Below are 21,210 nucleotides of genomic sequence, written 5' to 3'. Positions count from 1 at the left end.
TGTCATCATTTTGCTGATTTCGGAGCTGGTCAGAGTTATATAACTAAGTTTGCTGTAGCAAAGCTAGGGCAGTGTTGAAATCTTTCTTGGAAAAGAAGCAAAGCTGTCAGAGTGCAAGCCCCTTCATGTGGTTGTGCTGGAATGTAACACAGTGGCTCTGGTTGCAGCAGTGTGCTGTGGCTCTAGTAAGGAGATCTTGAGACAAGGGGAAGTAGATTAAATGCTTGAAGGCAAAATGCCACATCAGCTGCCAGCCCTCAGCCTCCCTTTCCTATGGCAACAGCTTCTGTTACTACCTTGCCATGCCTTGTCAATAGATATTTTCCCCCACAAATAAGTAGCATCTGTTGCAAGAATATGAGCTGTTGATTTGCTGATGCATTGTGGCATCAGCAGCATAGCTGAGCCACCACTTTGACATCCTTGTCTTTGAAGTAAACTTCGACATACAGTGCAATTTAGAGGGCTGTGACAAACACCAACATCCCTCCCCCCCACTGGGTTCTTGTTCCTTGTATCAGCTGTAGTTTGCATCTCTTGATGCAGCTTCAGAGAATAGTTTCTGAGAGTCAAACTGCACAAGAAAGAGATGGAGAAATGATGGCTCTGCTGTGCCACTTGTTATCTCCTCTATACAGGGGGGAAATTCAAGGAACAGGCTGTTCCCTTCTTCATTAATGTTGCATGGGAAGCCGGTAGAGGAGCACAAGGATGTGTGCTCCCTTCCAGCTCTCTAGAGGGAGAGGGACAGAAGACAAGACTCAAAGAGAACTTTAAAAATTTTAACATGTATGAATACTAAAAAAGGGTAGTTTAAAAATACACATCCTGGGTCAACTGCAGGATGCAAACTTAATGTGCAACTGTAACCAGCATCATAAAATTCTCCTCTGATTCTTTTGGGGAGGTTTAGGCTGGAGGTTAGGAGGAAGTTCTAGACAGAGATAGTGATTGCCCATTGGGATGTGCTCCCCAGGGAGGTGGTGGAGTCACCATCACTGGAGGTGTTCAGGAGGAGACTTGATGGGGTGCTTGGTGCCATGGGTTAGTTGATTAGGAGGTGTTGGATGATAGGTTGGATGCAATAACCTCGAAGGTCTCTTCCAACCTGGTTTATTCTATTCTGTTCTAATTCTGCTCTGGAATGTTTGTCCAGCTCAGCTGTTCTGTTGACACCATGATGCCAGAGTCATGTAGAACTCAGTAGCTCTTCTGATATACTTTCCTACAAACCTTCTGTGATCCTCAGAGTAAGGATGAGTACAGCAGTTCACTAACATGAAACAAGAACCCAATGGCTGCAACAGGAAACACCAGCAGCTCTTTCATCTGTCCTGTGGCACCGTATCATGTGTCACAGCTCAGTGTGCTGCTCAGAAAATCCTCTCTCTGCTGTCAGGCAGACAGCACTGGCAGTGCCACGGGATGAAATACATGTAAAATAGATGTGTTGCTCACTAATGTTGAATGTCTTAGCTTTTAAGGATAATAAGATGTGTTTCTTCTGAACAAACAGCTTGAGTTGTACACAAATCTTGGGAGCAAGACAAAATCTGCAGTTAGTAGAATCAGTAGTACAAAAGTGAGCTAAAAAGATTTGCTTTTAATGTGTACTTTGCATTATTAATCCTGGGCCGCACTGTGTGATGTAGACATTTAAAGTAATCCGAGGATACACTCAGATGCTTCTGCTTTATTTATCTGTTCCTTGCATAAGCAATGCCATTTTTTCTCACAGCAGTACCTCTGGCTTGCTGATGTGTTGCTATCCATTTATATTTATAGTTATGATATTTTATTGATAGTTATGATGCAATGCTGCTATGCAATAGTACAATCCTGAAGCTAACATATATAGAGTCGTTCTCATTGGTGTACGCAACACAACGGCTGCTTTTGAGGTCCCTTAGCTATGGTGACACAGTCATGGGAAGCCAATAGACCTCAGGATTTTCAGTCAAAACTATTTTCCTTTCAGAGACCCTGTGTTCTGCTGGGAAAATACCATGCTTCTTTTTGTCTAAATGTGTCTTAGCTTGATAAAATCTCACGTGGAAAGACTCAACCTACTCAAAATCTGATAGAAACAGCAACTGTTGGCTGTGATTTGTAAAATCTGAGGTGACATTAGGGGGTACTTACACCAGTGCCTGTCCTCCTTCACCAGGCATTCTGCCTGAGAGATAATTAGGCTGATAGCACCATTTACTCTTTTACCTTCTGCTCTGAAATTAACTTTGTGTTTCATGCTTTGTATACTTAGCAGAACAGTTACCATCCAATTGAAGTCACTGAACTGTGTGTGTGTGCATGTTTCTTACAAATAATAAGATAAGAGTTCACTCTCTGCATTGTCTGCTCTTAATGAGGAATGAAACCTGATCTTAAGCACGAGAGTGTAAGGTTGAGCCCTTTTCCTTGTTGAAGAGACAAGCATCCCTGAAGTCAAAATGCTTTAGACATGTAAAACAATCTGATATTTCTGCTTTGGTGTTAGCTAAACCACTAGAGAGAATAACAGCCAGAGAAACTTCTACGTCTTTAACGAATGCTTTTCTTTATTCTTCCTTGGCCGCAGTCATTCCCAGCACAGCACTGCAACGCGTCCACCCACAGTGAGCTTGCAGCGGACCATTTCAGTGGAAGGGTAAGATCATTCTCTGTTGAAGCTGCCTGTAGAGCTCCCAGATACCCCTAAGGCAGATGCTGAACTACTCACATGCACATAGCTGTAACTGGAGGTGGTTTTACATACCACACTGTTCAAGCCTGCCAGATGAAAAAATAAATACACTTCAAATTAGTGTTATCCTTTCTAGATACTTGTACTGGAAGGTTTGGTTTTCATGGGGATGGGAGGATCTGTCATGGAGATGATATATTAACTACAATCTCTTTAATTCATTTCATCTGACTACTGTCAATATTTACATGTGTTACCTGTAGAGTTGTTCTCACTAATCATGGACATACCCAGTGAAGTCTTCTCTGTTTCCTTAATGTATGCATGAGCTCTTTTTGCAAAGCAGTGTCCCAAAGCAAAGAGGAAGTAGTATGCAGAACAACAACCCCGTGCTGGTGCATGTCTGTGGACATTACTGTGTTGACTGCAGAAGCAGAGCTCTGACTCCTTAGCTGACTACATTTTAACAGAAACAATAAGGGGAAATATGTATAATTCACACACACAGTTAAGATTTTTGCATCTTTAAGGGATTACAAACCTGGTGTTTAACCCTGAAACACTTAGATTTTGGTGCACTGACTGGCATGATTTATCCAAACAAAAATGGATTTGTTTCTTCTCTCCTACAGAAATGTGGAATTGTCTGAATTATTTTGTAGACATTGGTAATAATTTGTCATTAGCTGCTCTCAAGTCCTATATCACAGCCTGCCTTTCTTCTGCTAAAACTGACACTTTTCACAGGGGAAAGATGTGACTTCCTTGTATTTTGTGTTACAACTTTAATGTGGTACAGCCAGAAAATAATGGTAGATATGTGAAATATTCCACTCCTAAGTGAAGCCTGAAATGTTTTCCTCACATCTCAATTTTCTTCTCTTTTACCTGCCTCCAAGAGTTTAAGGTTTTGTTTACAATGTGTAGGATGGCTGTAGTAATTATTCATTGAAATCATGGATGGATAATAGACTTCCTACAGTAAATATGCATATGGCTTAAGAGCTGAAGTCATCTGGAAAGTAATTCTATCTATGAAGCCCTCATCATCCAACTTCCTTGCTCAGAACAAGGCTAATCTCAAGTTGGCTCAGGCTATTCAGGGCCTTTGGTGGAACTGTGACCATCACCAGCTGTGGACAGTACCAGAGTTCTGGGCAGTCTCTCTGAATACTTCAACATCCTCATTAAGGATTTCTTCCATTTCTCTCTCTAATGAACAAAGAGAGCCATAATGAATTCTCCTGGTTTTTAGACAAATTAGATCATTAATGAATGGATATTTGAAATCATACTGAGCTTCAAGAACAAGTTTATTAATTAAATTGGGGATTGGATTAAAAAAAATGGCTAAATGGAGCTTTAAAGAAAGAAATTCTATTATGGTGTCTCTGACTTGGTCTGCTGGGCTCCATCACTCAGCAGGTACCCTCTAGGTTTAAGCTCCTGGTAAAGTTTGTGAATCAATCTGTCTGCATGGATTTTTAGCTAAACTGCAGGATCTGCACTGGCCATGGAGACAGCTTGCATATATTGTGTATGAGTCATTACAGCCCAGGAAATCTGCAGTTGATACTACAGGTCTCCTGCGGCTCAGGAGGTTGAAGAAGATCTGGCTTGTAATTATTACTGATCAACTTAAACTGAGTTACATTTCATTTCACACAGGAAAGTGGCTCTGGTAGCCTGTCACACCACTGGACAAAAAGAAGTAATCAGCTCAGCCCTAAATATTTCATTGTGTGAAAGCTCAGTTTGTTCTAACGTTTTTGTGAAGTCCATGCTATTAAGTGTGCTTATAGCTAATGCAATTTGAGGTCAAAACAGAGTTACTTCTCTCTGGTAGGACCCAGGTTTCCATCAGTACGAGTCCTGTATTTAGGTGACTCATTGTATCACTTTGATGCACTTTGTAAATGCCTGCTTTACCTGCAAGGCATCCCTAGCACACGCTTAGATTTGTGGCCTGTGTGCTGGCTCTGCCTGCCTGACTGTGCAGTCACACAGAGCCTCTGAAGTAAGGTAATTATTGGGTCCTGTGAAGGAGAAACTAACTGCGGGAGGGTTAAAGTACTGCAGAGGGAACTGCATTGGTTGGCATTTACTGCTTTCCACCCCGTTGAATATGTCCAAATTGAGAGCTGGCTAGAGCAGATTTCTCAAACCCTGAATTTTTTCAACTAGATAATGCATTCATACCCAAAAAATGGGGGGGTTGTGGCGGGGGGGGGGGGGTGGGGGGTGGGGTGGGGTGTGGGGATGTGGAGTTCACATACAGAAGGAAAAAAAAGTAGTATCAAGGTAAAAAAAATGAAGAAGTCTTTAAAGATTACATTTTCTTTATGGTCAAGCCATATATTCTTCACAAGATACATGAGGTGAACTGATTGCTAAGTGCATAAAGCATGAACTTCACAGGTGTTTGATGCCACTGTTGGTGAGGTCTGATTAGTAACTTCCTTAATGGTTTATTTGCATGGTTCCAAAACAAGAGAGCTCTAATGTCTCCACGTGAAAACATTGCTGGCTTGAGGGTTTGGTTGTTTGGTTTGGTTGGGTTTGGGTTTTTAATGGTTTCAATGGGCAGTTTTAACTGTGAATATTCAAAATAGGAAAAATCCTGGAGGAAAACTAAATCCTGTCATCTGGGAGTCCTACTGTGCTGCTGCATGGAGCTAGAATGTCAGTGGTGCGTGCTAGCCCCCTCTCTGGAGCTGACATTCAGACTAAACTGTATTTGATGTGCTACCAGTCATCTCTGCTGCTGAGCTGCTTGCAGGCTGGGATTTCAGCTTGATCAGAGCGTTTTGATGGGAATTTTAAATGCATTTATCAGCATGACTGAGTATCTCAAATATATATAAATGTTTATCTACAAATAAACAACATTTGAAGCATGACTAAGGGTAAGAATGTTTATTCTGAATAGGACAGATATTACAGGCTGCTTTGTGTTTCAGGAGTGTCTTGTCTGAAGCAATTTTGGTTGCTTGCTAGTAACAGACTGTACTGATCTTTCAAAGCATGGCTCAGAGGCACTGCTATTTTTGGGTATTCTCTTAGCCTTTGAACACTTCGTGTCTCCTGACAGCGCAGTGTCGGTGCTGTCCCCGCTTCCATCGCAGCGAGCTCTGTTTGCACACTGCAGTGTTAGAGCCTTCATGGTAAATAAAGCTATCAAATGCTGCAAGCAATAGTTTACAGAAAAGTGGCTGCAATATGGAGCCAATAGTTTCAAATGCAAGATGCAAAGCAACCTTTTCAGTATGGAGTTGCCTGGATTGGGTGTGGCAGATGGAACAGAGATGTAAAGACTTGGGTTTATTATTAGCATGTAAATAACATACCTCCTGGATCGGGAAAGAGGCACAAGTGCTTCTGTGAGACAAAGTGGGAAGGAATAAATGTACTGGGATAATCTTTTCCCCTTCAAAATTAAAGAGCATGTTAGCTATCCTACATTGTCACTCTAGAGAGCAACCATCTTCCTCAAATCTAAGAGACATATTCCTGTGCATTTCAAGCCAGCTTCAGCTGTCATGGTAAAAATATAGGCCAGCTTTTTAAATAAGAGCTTATTCCTGGATGCCAATTCCATCCTGCTGACTGTAAGCAGGAGACAGTGCCTGGTGTGCAGGCCCCTACAAAAGGCAAAATGAAAGACTGTTAAAGTCCAGAGGGGTTCCCAGAAAACAAATAAAGTGTAAGCCAGTGCATTCATGCATGCATCAGTCAGGTTGAAGCCTGGCTCCCAGTAGGTTCTCTCATATTAAATATACTTCAAAGTTTGTGACAAGTTAGACATGATGTTTGCAAAATAAATGCATTAAAAATGTAGTCAGTATTAAAGTTAGGATAAAGTATTGCTTCTAGAGTTACTGCCAGCATTTAATCAGCATCAATGCCAAGAAAACTAGTCAGGTAAGCAGATAAAATGCTTGTTGTGAGGAGAATGGGTAACTGTAGTAAGCAAAACTGCACTCTGCTATGTGATAAATTAATATCTCATTGAAGGCTGAATGCTTAGAAGTTAGTATAGCAATGCTTAGTGAAATGAAACAATATTTCATGTACATGTGATGAAAATGAACGCTCTGCATGTGACCAAGACATTGTCCGAGCTTAAGAAGGCAAATTTACCCCTCTGGACTGCGCTGGTCAATCTGACAGGAATAAATAAGAGGAAATTTTCCTTCTTGTGGTTATTTTCAGTCAGAAGTTAACCTCACAAATCAGGGATCAGGCTAAGCGCTGGGTCAGGCGCAAGACTCTTGCCTTCAGTCAGCCTCTCCTAGGCTCTGAGATGGTCAAGGACTGGGGGCTGGGAAGAGGAAGGTCTGCCAATTCCTACCACTGCCAGCTCATGGTGTTTTGGAAACCTCACAACAAAGACAGAGCAGAGGGAGGGCTGGCCAAGAAGGCAGGGGTAGCGCTGCTTCACATCGTGATGGAAAAGCTTTTGCCAAGCCTACAAGGGGAATAGCAAAGGGGAAAATAACAGCCAGGATGCCACAGAGTTGATGTTGCAGTAAAACAATAGGTCACAGCAGTACAGATGGATTTCTCCCTGAACTGCTGTGAAGCAGAGTTGTAGGATGTGTAACATAGCATTTACATCAGCTGAGTAAACTTGGTTTTGCCTGAGCTCTAAAGCCTTTTTTAAAGGTGTGTGTGCATATGCCAGGCCTTCCTCCACATTAAGATCTCAAATTCTCTCTTGTATGATTGACCACATTTTAAACCATTCTACACACTGGCACATTCTCTGTCCATCCTAGCTTTCTGTGTTAAAGTGCTGTGAAGAATGCCCAGTCCAGTTGAATCACCTTTTCTAGGTCCTTCCAGTTTGAATGCCCTTTGGCTGTCTGGAATAAATGTGCAGTTATTTACTGGGGGTTTTGAAGCATGAGAATTGTACTGAAAAAAATGGCTTGGGTAGCCAACTCACTCTTCTAAGTAGGAGTAGCTCAGTGCTCTCACAATGAGTTGTCAGAAGCCGAACACCACACTGCTCAAAAGTGCTTTAATCCCTCAGATTATGCTCTTCCCCCTCATGTATGACTAATGTGTGACTTTAACCAATGGACACAATTTCTCTGTACTTCCATTTTCCCTCCTGCTATTTATTACTTTAAGTAGCTTAAATGTTTTCTGTTGCATGATGTGTGTATAGTGTTTTGTGCAGAGGGTGTGGGTTCTTAGCTGGAGACTGGATGCTGCCCTAATGCAGGCAGTAAGAGAAATGAATATTCCTTTGGGCTTTCTCTGTTGTGTATTACTGTAATACCAAATCAGCATCTGCATGTGCATGTGCAAACCAAACCAAAACCAAACCAAACAAAAAAGCCACCACACAACACACAACAACCAACAAACCTACACCAAAACAACACAAAACCTGCACCCAGAGTGAGATCAAAGTCACATTTCAAACTCCCTGCTGGTTTGGGATACCTCATTGATTGCATGTTACTGAGAAAGTCTCTAGGGTCTGATACCTGAAAGCATCCAATGCAAGTCTGTAGATGCTGCAGAAAGCATAAAATCATTTCAAGGCCCCAATTTTATGGATGGTGCAACAGGAACAGAAAGATGGAGCTGTCAGTGTGAGGTGAATACTGAAACTGACTGTGCTCTGCATGCAGCCAGCAGCGCACAATAAGCAAATTAAAAATGGATTTTCTTTCACTTAGTTATTATAAGAATTACTTGCTTCCAGAAAGCTCCTTCCCTTCATTTATCAGTCCTCTTTGTAATCTCCCAAATTAAATCTCTGATTACTACAGATTCACAGACTTCAGAAGGAGGAGAGGGAGGCTCAGGCCTGTTCGCTTGTCATTTTCTTGTTGTAAAAGAGTCAGCTGCTCAAAACAAAGACTCAGCACAGATATCACAGTATCACCCAGGTTGGAAAGGACCTCGAGGATCATCGAGTCCAACCTGACACCGCAGACCCCATGACTAGACCATGGCACCAAGTGCCACGTCCAATCTCCCCTTGAACGCCTCCAGGGTCGATGACTCAACCACCTCCCTGGGCAACCCGTTCCAATGACGAATGACTCGCTCGGTGAAGAACTTCCTCCTCACCTCGAGTCTGAACCTCCCCTGGCGCAGCTTGAGACTGTGTCCCCTTGTTCTGGTGCTGGTTGCCTGGGAGAAGAGGCCAACTCCCTCCTGGCTACAACCACCCTTCAGGTAGTTGTAGAGGGCAATAAGGTCACCCCTGAGCCTCCTCTTCTCCAGGCTAAACAATCCCAGCTCCCTCAGCCTCTCCTCATAGGGCTTGTGTTCAAGGCCTCTCACCAGCCTTGTTGCCCTTCTCTGGACACGCTCAAGTGTCTCAATGTCCTTCTTAAACTGAGGAGCCCAGAACTGGACACAGGACTCAAGGTGCGGCCTAACCAGAGCAGAGTACAGGGGCACTATGACCTCCCTGCTCCTGCTGGCCACACTATTCCTAATGCAGGCCAGAATGCCATTGGCCCTCCTGGCCACCTGAGCACACTGCTGGCTCATATTCAGGTGGCTGTCGATCAGCACACCCAGGTCCCTCTCTGTCTGGGAGCTCTCCAGCCACTCCGACCCCAGCCTATACCTCTGCATGGGATTGCCATAGCCAAAGTGCAGCACTCGGCACTTGGACTTGTTGAAAGCCATCCCATTGGACTCTGCCCATCTTTCCAGTCGGTCGAGGTCCCTCTGCAGAGCCTTTCTACCCTCTAATTGACTAACATCTGCCCCTAACTTTGTGTCATCTGCAAACTTGCTGATGACTGACTCTACCCCTTCATCCAGATCATCAACGAATATGTTGAAGAGGACAGGGCCCAGCACTGATCCCTGGGGGACACCACTGGTGACTGGCCTCCAGCTGGATGCGGCACCGTTCACGACCACTCTCTGGGCCCGGCCCTCCAGCCAGTTCCTAACCCAGCACAGAGTGTAGTGGTCCAATCCACAGGCTGACAGCTTAGTCAGCAGTTTGCTGTGGGGGACGGTGTCAAAAGCCTTGCTGAAGTCTAGGTAGACCACATCCACAGGCCTCCCCACATCCACCAGGCGGGTCACCTGATCATAGAAAGAGATCAGGTTGGAGAGGCAGGATCTGCCCTTCCTGAATCCATGTTGGCTGGACCTGAGCCCTTGGCCATCCTTCAGGTGCGCAGTTATTGCTGCCAGGATAATCTGCTCCATCACTTTCCCTGGCACTGAGGTCAGGCTGACTGGCCTGTAGTTTCCAGGTTCCTCCATCCGACCCTTCTTGTGGATGGGGACCACGTTGGCCAGTTTCCAGTCATCTGGGACCTCACCAGTGAGCCAGGACTGGAGGAAAATGATGGAGAGTGGCCTAGCTAGCACATCCGCCAGCTCTCTCAGCACCCTAGGATGGATCCCATCTGGTCCCATGGACTTGTGGATATCCAAGTGGCTCAGCAGGTCCCGAACTAACTCCTCATGGATTTCCAGGGTATTACTCTGCTCCCCGACCCCAACGCCCAGCTCCGGAGACCACTCGTCCTGAACTCCTGCCTTGCTGTTAAACATTGAGGTAAAGAAGGTGTTCAGGACCTCAGCTTTATCCTCATCCTCAGTAACTGTGTTCCCCTCCAGGTCCACTAGGGAGTTCAGGTTCTTCCTGCCCTTCTTCTTATTGTTAATATATTTATAAAAATGCTTTTTATTATCTTTGACTGAGGTGGCCAGCTTCAGTTCCAGCTGGGCCTTAGCCTCCCTAATTTTATTCCTACATAATCTAACAGCTTCCTTGAACATACCTCGAGAAGCCTTCCCCTCCTTCCAAAGGTGATACAGCCTCCTCTTCCCCCTTAAATCCTCCAGGAGCTGCTTGCTCATCCAGGCTGAGATATTTTCAAGATAATGGACAAATAAAACAAACAGGAACCAAAAGAAAGTGGTTCAGGGGAGGAACCATGCCTCACTTTTTCATGCAGCTTTTAAAATCCCATTTTTATGACAGTAGAAATGTTCTTAAGTGCTAAAGTTTTACCTGCTCTGATCTATTAGTGCTTACTGCTCTCAAATACTAATTCAGTAATATTTTGCTCTCACATCAGGCCTGCAGCTTATACCATGCTTTCCAGCAGCTAATCTGATGCATTCCCTGAAGCGAGTTACCAAGTCCATCCAAATTGATTCTCTGATTGATTTCTGAGCCCCTAAATTTGTGTGGATTTCAGCACTTTATTTGCTTCTTTGCTCCTGGCTTTATTGTAGTGAATCTTCCTTTCTTCTTTCTCTACATTGCTAATTCCTGCTCTGTTCTCCTTTCCAGCCTGCCTTTATCCTGCTCTCTGTTGGGTTTTTGTTTGGTTGTTGTTGTTGTGGTGGGGTTTTTGTTTGGTTTCTTTGGTATTTTTTTTTCCTTCTGTTGCCTTCTGTCAGTTTTCATCTCACACTCTTCTAATTTCTGCTTGATTTCCCCTGCTGCTCTTCTCTGTTTGTGTTTGGTACAAAGCTGCAGGAGGGCATAAACTACACACACACACAGAGAATTAAAGCGCTGGTGTGCTTTGTTAGCACCTAGAAACTTACCTTCAGCCACATTTATTACAGAATAAGCTGTAAATGGGATAAGTAGTTAAAGCTGGAGGCAGAAATCTGCATTTCAGAAACACTGGGAGTCAGGCTGTTCCTTTTTCCTAGATGGCTCCAGATTGCCACCTCTTGTCCTGCAGACGCAACAGTGAGCTTTCAAAGGAGGTTCTCTGGAATCACCCATGCCCGAGTCGCTGTCCTCTGCAGGGAACTGCGCGATTGTCCATAGTGCGTTCACTGCAGGAAGACCTCGCTCACGTTGCAGTTACTTTCCTTTCATGTCTTGCTTCTCACCACCGTGTCGTCTTTAAGTCTTTGGCCTTTGCAGAACTGATCTGCACTCTTTCATGTGCATTGGAATTACACTCATAAAGAATTTTAATAGAGAGTTTTTCCTAACATTGCTTCCCAAATATTGAAGAAAAGCTGGAACACCGTTTGTTAGCTCTTCCTAACCAGCACATTGAAAACACTGAGTATCAACTTTTGTGCCAGGTGAATCAGTATATAAGATCCTGGCTTTCAGCTCAATCAAAACTAGCCTTTTCTTAGAGTGTGGTAAAGCACTGACCATTAACTCTGCATTGCTCTGAAGAGATCACCTGGTCTGGTGGTGGTTTTGTAGTTTGTTTGCTTAAGAGATTTGTTCCTACTTTAACTTCTCACTGTACTACAAAAATGTACTTTACTATAATAAGAGAAGTTTTGTTCATTTTTACACTTACAAGTGTGAGCAATGGCATCTCTTAAAAATCTTAGTGATGTATTGTGGTATGGTGGAGTCACACAGACCTTCTACTACCTGTAGTGTTTGCGGTACAGGCACGGCTAAAGGGCATTCCTGCGATCATGACACCACCACTTGTGCGTTCCAAATCCACCTTTCAGGTGTTGCAGGACACTCAGATGCGAAAGAAATGTGAGCGAGCACATGTCATGGTTGGTCAGTGTCTATACAGCCACATTCTGGCCATGACCAAAGTGACCTGATTGAGCTGAAAGGCAGGAGCCAAATCTCATTGTGTTCTAATCACAGCTTCTGACATTTCCCCGTTGTGGGTTGAGCTTCCTCTGCACACACTCATCCAAGAGCAGAATGTGAATTTCGCTGTCAAAAGGCCAAAGTTACAAAAGAGCACTGGCAGCGTTTTGGGCATGAATCTGCTGACTTGATGAGAGGCAGGGATTAATAACTGGGCCAATGTTTTGTTGAGCTACACAGCTCACTATTCAGTGGATACCCAGTTGTATTGACCTAGTTTTGCCCATAGCCCTGGCTTTCGACTTTGTGATCCAAGCTGCCTGTCATCTGTGGAAATACTCAGCTGCATTTTGAAGAAGAGCTCCTCTGATTTCTCAGCAGCAGAGCATGGAAATGTGTTTGGCTTTATTGCCTCTTTTTCCTCAGTATTGAGGTCAATAAGAATGTCAGCAGCTCAGCACTGGCAGAGAATTTTGGTGTGTAGGACTCAGAGATGACAAGTGTCACCATATCATTTTCTGGATGAGGAAATTGAAGCTGGAAGAACAAATGACTTGCCAAGATCACTCAGCAGTGCATGGGCTAAGAAAAGAGCAGAATCCATGCTTCCAGCTTGCTGTCCTAGTTCTGCTTCAACCCCCAGGCCATGCTTCCTAATTAAAATCCTGTTTAGACTTCCTGGATCTGGATTACATTATGTCTAACACACACGTGCTTAAGCAGGTGCTAAAGCTGTTGCTACAAAGCAAATCAATAGCAAAAGAAAACCAAACCAAAGCTCCCTTTATTTTCTGACTGGTTTCAAATATACTAAGGGTATACAAACTCTAGATGCTCAGTCTTCTTGTCACAGCTGCACATTCAACAGGCTTTCTGACTCTACTGCGTTACGAACAAGTTATAAAATGGAGGACTATGTGGAGCAGGACTAATGTTTTTACTCAAGATTACAATCACCATTAATGCTACCAACAAGTTTGCTTGTGGTTTTGCTTTCAAAAATCATTAGACTTCAGTGTCAGAAAGTTGAGCTGCTGCTTAAAGGTCGTGATCAAGCTGGGGATACAGCCTGACCAACAGCGCTGGGAAAGATGAGCAAGCACCTATAGATTCCAGAATGATCATGGAAAAATTGTCTCCATGTCTACAGCTCTAAGAGTTCAGATTAAATAAGACATACCTCATTTAATCTCTCCTCTGTCTCTCTCCCCCACTCCCCCCACCCCTTTTTTTCCTTCCTTTTCTTTAAAAACCAAATGGAACTGCACTAACTATCCATCTGATGTAGGAGTGCTCTGTAGTGCAGAGGAGACACTGGGTCCTTGTCACAAGGGGCATTCTGGAGCATGTTTCTGCACACCTCTCTGTGTTTGCAACTGTCATTTTGCTGGTAACTTCTGTTTGTGAACACTGAGAATTAGGAGAGCAAAACCATTTCTTTGTGAGGAGTCACAGACATGTACATGTGTGTGCCACACGTAGGCTAGGCTTGAGAGTGACTCACCGTACTAATATAACACCGTGTTTACACTTTTTATGGAGAGTAAGCTGTTAGAGGGGTTTGAAATGGGGTAAGTACCAGTAACTAGTGTGTGTTTATGCACACAGTTTTGTGTGCTGATGTCCAAGGGAGATGCAGACCCGAGGCCTTGTATGTAGTAACTGGGAATGGGAATACTTTGGACACTTCCTCAAGGATGGTACCTTGATTGCTTAGGAAAGTCATCTCTTTCTGGACACAGGTTTTCCCATCATTAAATGTGTGTTATGGTGTTTGCATCCTTTGGGGCATATATTCAATTTACAGGCAGAAAGTGCTGCGTGAGATGCAGCCATTATTTTTTATTGATTTGCCCCATAATGATCAACTTTCTGAACCAGCGTGGCTTTACGATTATAAGCTCCTAATAATGTGAAACTGGGAGTTTCCCATGAGATTTTGCTCTATTGGCTTGGCCTGTGGGGATCAAACACACTTGCCATTGCTTTACCTACAGCTTGGAATTGTTCCTTTCTTCATTTGTTTAAAAATCAAGACTAGAACAAGGAAGGGGATGGGGAATAAAGCAAGACTGATTCTGTTTGTATCTACAGTATTGGTACAACTGAGACTCTAACATGCCATCAGTGTTTTGTTTTCTCTTTAAATAAATCTGCCACTCACATTAGCAAGGATTACCCCTCCAGAGGGCTGAGATAAATAGAGATGTTTGGATTCAGCCATGGGTGGGGAAAAAGAAAATGCTGGTTAATTCCAAACTTGTCTGTTCCCCAGGTAGCAGATTTATGTCACTTATTAAATGGTTTCTTTAGGCAATGACGGACCACTGCGTCTGAAGCCAAGCAGAGTGTGGTTCAGATGCCTTGAGAGATGTGCACCTCCTGAGGTTTGAATGGATAAACATTATTGTTTTGTTTCTATGCAGAGAGCCTCGAAAAATCATCCTGCACAAGGGCTCCACAGGACTTGGCTTTAACATTGTGGGAGGAGAAGATGGGGAAGGCATTTTCGTGTCTTTCATCCTAGCAGGCGGGCCTGCCGACCTCAGCGGAGAGCTGCAGCGAGGAGATCAAATTTTGTCTGTGAGTATTTGTGCTGGGCTCTGCTGGCCAACTACTTCAGTTTCTTCTTTGTCTGTACTGCAAGGGACACACAGAGAAGTCTTTTTGGTTTCCACGTTGTGAAACACCATCTGCAAACAGTTGGTCCCCTAATCCTCTGTTTATTTACTCTTGGTGTTTGTAGCACTTGTTTATGTTGGTACTTGCACTTAGCTCAGGATGAGACATTTCACTGCTTAATGCTACAAGATGGCAACACCACAGAGAGGGTCTAAAGCCAGTGCAGACACCAGCATCTCCCAGTGTGGCCCTTCATCCAGTCTCATTTTGCCCAAAATATAGTCCTGAATCTCAAGATCCTTCTCAACTTCAGCTTTCCTTTGAGCAGGTGCAAGAGGATGAAAGCTCTGGACTGGGGGTGCCATCTAGTGTGCTCTTTGTGGCTTTGCAAATGGCCAACTGCAAGAAGAAGATTATTTAGGTTATGGAAATTATTTCTGTGCCTCTAAGGAATGTGATGATCATTCTGAAATTCATTCTCAAGTTTTAGAGGATAAAAGACTTTGCAGCCTGAGGTTGTATTTTGCATACTTAGCTTGAAATAATATGGGGTTTCTTTCATGTTTATATTGACAGCATGCATTTGAAAACCAGATCATTATGTCTTAGGCTCTGTCAAGTAATTGACTATTTGACTGCAACAATCTGAATGTAAAGGATTTTGCATGACACTGAAAACCTTGGAAATGTCTATTGACATTATGCCCCCTTACAGAAAAAAAGAAACTATCCCAAACTGTTATGCAAAGAACATATATAGCCTAAAGACAAAGAGATGGAACAGGAGTTATGCATCCCAAATGAGTGATGGACCCACTGGGCTGCAGCGTCACACTCACTCCCACTGTTGTGCCTTCTGTCCCTGTGAATCTTATTGATGTCTACAACTACCTGAAGGGAGGTTGTAGCCAGGTGGGGGTTGGTCTCTTCTCCCAGGCAACCACCAACAGAACAAGAGGACACAGTCTTAAACTGTGCCAGGAGAGGTTTAGTCTGGGTGTTAGGAAGAAATTCTTCACAGAAAGATTGGCTATTGGAATGTGCTGCCCAGGGAGGTGGTGGAGTCACCATCCCTGGAGGTGTTTAAAAAGAGCCTGGATGAGGCACTTGGTGCCGTGGTTTAGTTGATTAGATGGTGTTGGGTGATAGGTTGGACTTGATCTCAAAGGTCTTTTCCAACCTGGTTAGTTCTATTCTACTCCATTCTATTCCATTCCATTCCATTCTATACTTTGGTTAATGTCAGGGTGGAAGATGGCTAAAATCTGGGTGGGTTTTGGCATAGTTATGCAGCCCTTTCCCAGTCAATGTTGAAATCCCTTCACTGGGAAGCTGGGACTGGTTTTCCTGCATTGCTTAGAAATTTCTTGGGCTATTCTGTGAAACTTTGGCTGGGTCTGCTTTGCAATATATTGAAAGTATGGCTTGTTAACAGCACAGGGATGCAGTAAGCTGAAGCTGTGAGGACTGCAATAGCATATTTATCTAGACATATTCCTTGAAAACATAATCATTAAAAGTGTGCAAGTGCAAGTAAAAGATGCTTGGGTGTCTTAAAGAGCTCCCTGAGCAGAAAGCTTGTAGGAAACAGTAATAAAAGAGACTTTTATAAGGTTGTCAGCATAAAGAGATGAGGAAGAAAAACACCAAGAAGAATACAGAGAAGGAAACCACAGAACAAAAATGGACATTTCCTCAGGAGAATTATGCAATTCCTTTTTCTTTGGCTAGATGCAGAAAAGTAAGGCTGACTGAAAGAACACTGTGAGGTCAAAGCCTTTCACAGTATCCTGCATTCAGAAATCCAGCATCTCAGATGCACATTTACGAGTCCATTTTCCTTCATTTTTAAGTGGGAGCATATTTAGGACATTAAGACACTGCCAGGGTTGAGGTTTTCACTTTGATTTTCATCTGTTTTCTAACAGTGTTGCCCATCCACTCTAATTAAAGTGACCAGTGTTGCTGCAGCATTCAGTTGTCATGCAAGAGTAGTTTATTTGTTCATTGAGCAGAGAGGGATGGAAATGATGCCTGAATTAGACTGTGTGCATGTCCCCAGGCAATCCCCAAGTCAGGCCCTGCTGCCTGCCTTAGTTACAATTGGCTATTAAGAATCTATTTTCCACATTACAATGAAACTAATTTCATGACATACTTTTAGACCTAGTTACTCTTAGACCATCGACTGGTGAAGGATCCCAGATACCTTAATTTCATGAGGTATGTTTTTCCTCTCTTTATTCTTTCCTGCCTCCTCCCTCAGAAGCATTTCTTTTATGGCAGAAATAGTTTCCCCATTTGTTTCTCAAAACATGGCAAATTTAATTGACCAGGAACAAAGCCAGACAGTCAACTCCAGCTTGGTTAGATTTCTTTCCAACAGGAAGCCATCACTTACTAGTGATTTAAACTTGGGAGAGCTGGATTTAGTTCTCTGATTTTACTGTGGTGCTTTTATGTGACCTTAGGTAAGATGCTGGATTTTGTTTCATTTTTTAAGCCTCTCTCTCCCACACAGAAGAGGATCACAGCACTTTCCTAGTCCCTGCCTGTGCTGTGAGTACGGCAAAGTGCTGACAGGCTGAGAGATGTGTATGCCCACCTTTGGGCATAACACATCAAAATGTGTTAACAGACTGCAAGCCCATGAACAAACCCCAACAATGCTAGGAATGTGCATTGCCTTTGGGTGAGTTACGAGATGCATATGTAGTCCTAGAGTCAAGCTACTGGCTTTGGGCAAATCCCATAACCTCTCTGCTGCTCCTTCTGCCTGCTTGCTGTTATGTGGCACTGTGTGGACCAGATGCTTAGGGACATGTTGACCCTTTAGTGCTGGATGACTGGATGATCATAGAATCATAGAATCAGTCAGGGTTGGAAGGGACCACAAGGATCATCTAGTTCCAATCCCACCCTGCCGTAGGCAGCGACACCCCACACTAGATCAGCCTGGCCAGAGCCTCATCCAGCCTGGGCTTAAACACCTCCAGGGATGGGGCCTCAACCACCTCTCTGGACAACCCATTCCAGGGCTTCACCACTCTCACGGTGAAGAACTTCTTCCTCCTGTCCAACCTGAATCACCCCACCTCCAGCTTCATTCCATTCCCCCTAGTCCTATCACCTGATATCCCGAGAAGTCCCTCCCCAGCCTTCCTGTAGGCCCCTTCAGATACTGGAAGGCCAACCGGATGTATTCTGTGATTCTGTGATATGATAGCAAGGGGGCCAACCACACAGCCCTCCAGGGTCTCTGTGAAATACTGTACAGAAATATTAGCTGCCGTGACGAGGGCTATTTGCTGTTATTCTCCCGAAGTGCCACCAGGTGGCAGCACAGAATCAGTAATCATCCAGAGCTGCCTTCGGGAAAGCCGAGCCCTCCGGGAACGCTAAGGGGCACATTGCCTGCTACCATAGCAATGGGAACCCAGCACTGATTACGGAAAATCATCTGCATGAGAACAAGTTATGTCCAAGACCCATACCTATAGAATGGCCTCGTGTTGTGCATGCATCCCTGCTAGCACAAAGCAATAGAAAGCTCACAGTTGTAGGAAACAGATACGTAGTGAACACAGTGTAACTGGGGGGAGGGGGGGGATTCCTGCAGAGGTAGGAGGAGGAACACGGTACAATTCAAACACAAACTGGCACACTATTTTTTGCCCTACAACCTCACTAAAACAAAACATCCCTGCTTACTTTGAGTGTCTTATCCTGCATGCTTCAAAACACGTCCAATGCAAAATGGGGGCACGCAAAGGCTGGGTGCATGTTGCCCCTTGAAGCCCTATGATGACATTTGTTTTCCCAAGTTTAATGATTTCAATAAGCTGCACTAAGTTATAATGAATATAAAAGAGAGATTTCAGGTGAATTAGCAGCCATAGTCTTATCTATATATTAGCATCTGAATCTTAACTTTTGAAACTACTGACGTTTGTGTCGTTGGACAAGACTACACCTCAGGTCAAGATGCTTGAGTTTAGACAGCTGACGTGTTTGTCTTATTGCCAATAAAGTCACCAGAGACTAGAGAATGATTCAACTGTCTGACTGTGAGTTGTGTAGAGCAAGCTGAATTGCTCTGTGAGCTTTATTGCCAGGATTGATCCACTGACTTTAAGCTCAAACACCCAGCACGTGTGCATATCTCTACCGAAGTGTCTTGGCTGACTCTCACCTTTCATGTCTGTTTGACCTCCTAATAGATGTTTGCTTTTTCAGTTAGCAACATGCTTGCTTCCTCACAAAGAAAAGCAAAATTAAATTGTGGAGCATAAAAGCAGGATCAGCTTCATTTCATTCCCCTGTAAAAATGCTTCAGTGTCTTGTGCTCCACAATGGCAGGATGGAGTGTGGCCAGTAGCCTCAGAGTAGAACCAAGAGTTAAAAAGAGACTGCTTGCTTTGGAGCAAGACTGCTGCTCCCAAGCAAGACATGCCACGTGCTCCCTTGAGGAAACAAACCAAGCTTTCTGAAGGCTCATTTCTCAACAGCAAGAGTTGAAATAATGGAAAAAGAATAATAGGCTGTGCTGGGATGTTGCAGGCACTGTTCTTGTGATGTTCCCTTTCCCCTCTCTTTTAACCTGAATCAGAGAGATGAAGTTGATCAAATTCTGTATGATTTTCCTCTTGAGCTGGCACAGTACCAGGATCTATTTGTGTACAGGGAAAGACACTATCTTTTTTCCACTGCTACTGTGAAATCAGAGAACTATTCATTGGGAAAGGGCTACCAGAGATATCCTGTGGGGGTTGCTGTCTCTGGTTCACGGCATTATGTATGGCTAGTTTGCAGTGTCATTGCTTAAGCATCTCACCGTGTAGTGTCCCTGGCCTTTTACACAAAGCTCTCCTTTCCAGAGGGAAGGTGATTTTCTTCTATCAATCAGACTTTGTCTTGTGTCTGCACATTGTCCTGCTGTCACGTTTGGTGAGATGTTTGCTTTTCCTTCTGAACAGCTAAACACTTCTACTTAGTTTCTCCCACACATCTCCTGCCCACCTTCTCGCTCACATCTGTAGCAAAAAGCCAATGTACATTTGGAAAATGTGATCTCCAGTTTCTCTTCCCAAATGTGTGTATGGAGCAGTGCAGAGGGTAAGGACTCTGTGCTTATTTGCTGCAAATATTTATGCTCTATATTTGCTTCACTTAGAATTGAGCTTCAGATAGGCCTCCCTCACTTGGTTGCAGAGAAGCTTTCAGCTTTCTACTCTCAAATGCCTTTTTGCTCAGCGTAAAAGCAGTGAAGCTACTTAGTTACAAAGCTGAGAAGAATGGCAAATGCCATTTGTTTTCCTTCTCAGTTTGCTGTGTGGTTTTGTGTTCTTGTCCAAATTGCAGCTTGCTTGGGAAATGTTTGAATCATCTCTGTAGCTCCTGGATTCTTTCTCTCCATGGAGCATCAGTTTGTGATTCTTGTGTAACAGCACTAGGATTATGATAGGTGCTGCCTTTGCTTTACAGCAATTACCTGCAAAGGCACTGGCCTTATCCTTAGGATGGTGGTGACCATGTCTTTCCCTGTGGTGGTGTGGATGGTACATGACTGTCCTATGACTGGCATAGCAAATTCTGTGGCCTACCCACAAAATCTCCCTTTATGTCTTCAACAAAAATCCTGATTAGCCTAACCCAAACCCTTTCTTTCGTCCACTAAGCAGGTCACCTTGCCATAGACAGAGATCAGGTTTGTTAAGCAGGACCTGCCCAGTTGCCTTGCACATGCTGCATAATGGCACTCAAGATGATCTGCTCCATGACCTTCCCTGGCACAGAGGGCAGACTGACAGGTCTGTAGTTCCCTGGCTCCTTCTTGTGATGGGCGTCACATTTGCCAGTCTCCAGGCAGCTGGGGCCTCCCTGGTTAGCCAGGACTGCTGGTAAATGATGGAAAGTGGCTTTGTGCTAGATCAGTCAAAAGAAATCTCTGGAGATAAAGGGAGCTGAGAGCACTGTCTTAGGATCATGCCAGCAAGAAGGGCAGGTAGATTAAAGTCCCTTTGTGCAAATAGTGGTTTCTTACTTTTGGGAAGCTCAGGGAATATAGCTGCTTAGGCTCCCTTTGTAGCTGCCAGAAAAACATAGCCACTTCTGGAGTACAACTTACACTTGCCCTAGGACAGACATTCTGTACAGGTGAGGTGAGCGTTGTGCTGTGAAAGTCTGTATTTCTTTTCCTTGATGACAGTGAATTTGCCAGGGCTTCCCTTTCCTGAAATAGCTTCCATCTGAACTGAACAAGTGTTGCTGGGTCTGTGTGGTGGGGAATATGGAAAGAACAAGGATCATTCCAGACTTCATTCTGATCAGCAAGAGAGAATGGCCTGGAAAAGGGAGACTGGAA

The 21,210-nt window shown here is 43.9% G+C and overlaps 1 protein-coding gene across 28 annotated transcripts in view; it reads left to right on the top strand.

Moving 5' to 3' along the window:
* The window catches only part of DLG2 (discs large MAGUK scaffold protein 2), a 1,097,405-nt gene that overhangs the window by 857,557 nt on the left and 218,638 nt on the right, over positions 1 to 21,210 (top strand). For all 28 annotated transcript variants that reach the window (XM_068146154.1, XM_068146173.1, XM_068146144.1 and 25 more), the window contains 2 exons: positions 2,579 to 2,647; positions 14,651 to 14,807. In XM_068146154.1, the coding sequence (XP_068002255.1) occupies positions 2,579 to 2,647; positions 14,651 to 14,807 (226 nt within the window). The remainder of the gene's footprint in view (positions 1 to 2,578; positions 2,648 to 14,650; positions 14,808 to 21,210) is intronic.

This window comes from Melanerpes formicivorus, unplaced genomic scaffold (assembly GCF_026170545.1).
Source record: "Melanerpes formicivorus ecotype bairdi unplaced genomic scaffold, bMelFor1.0.p_v2 SCAF_1, whole genome shotgun sequence".
NCBI lineage: Eukaryota > Metazoa > Chordata > Aves > Piciformes > Picidae > Melanerpes > Melanerpes formicivorus.
Note: the sequence above shows the minus strand (reverse complement) of the source record. Positions and strands in the feature narration are given on the sequence as shown.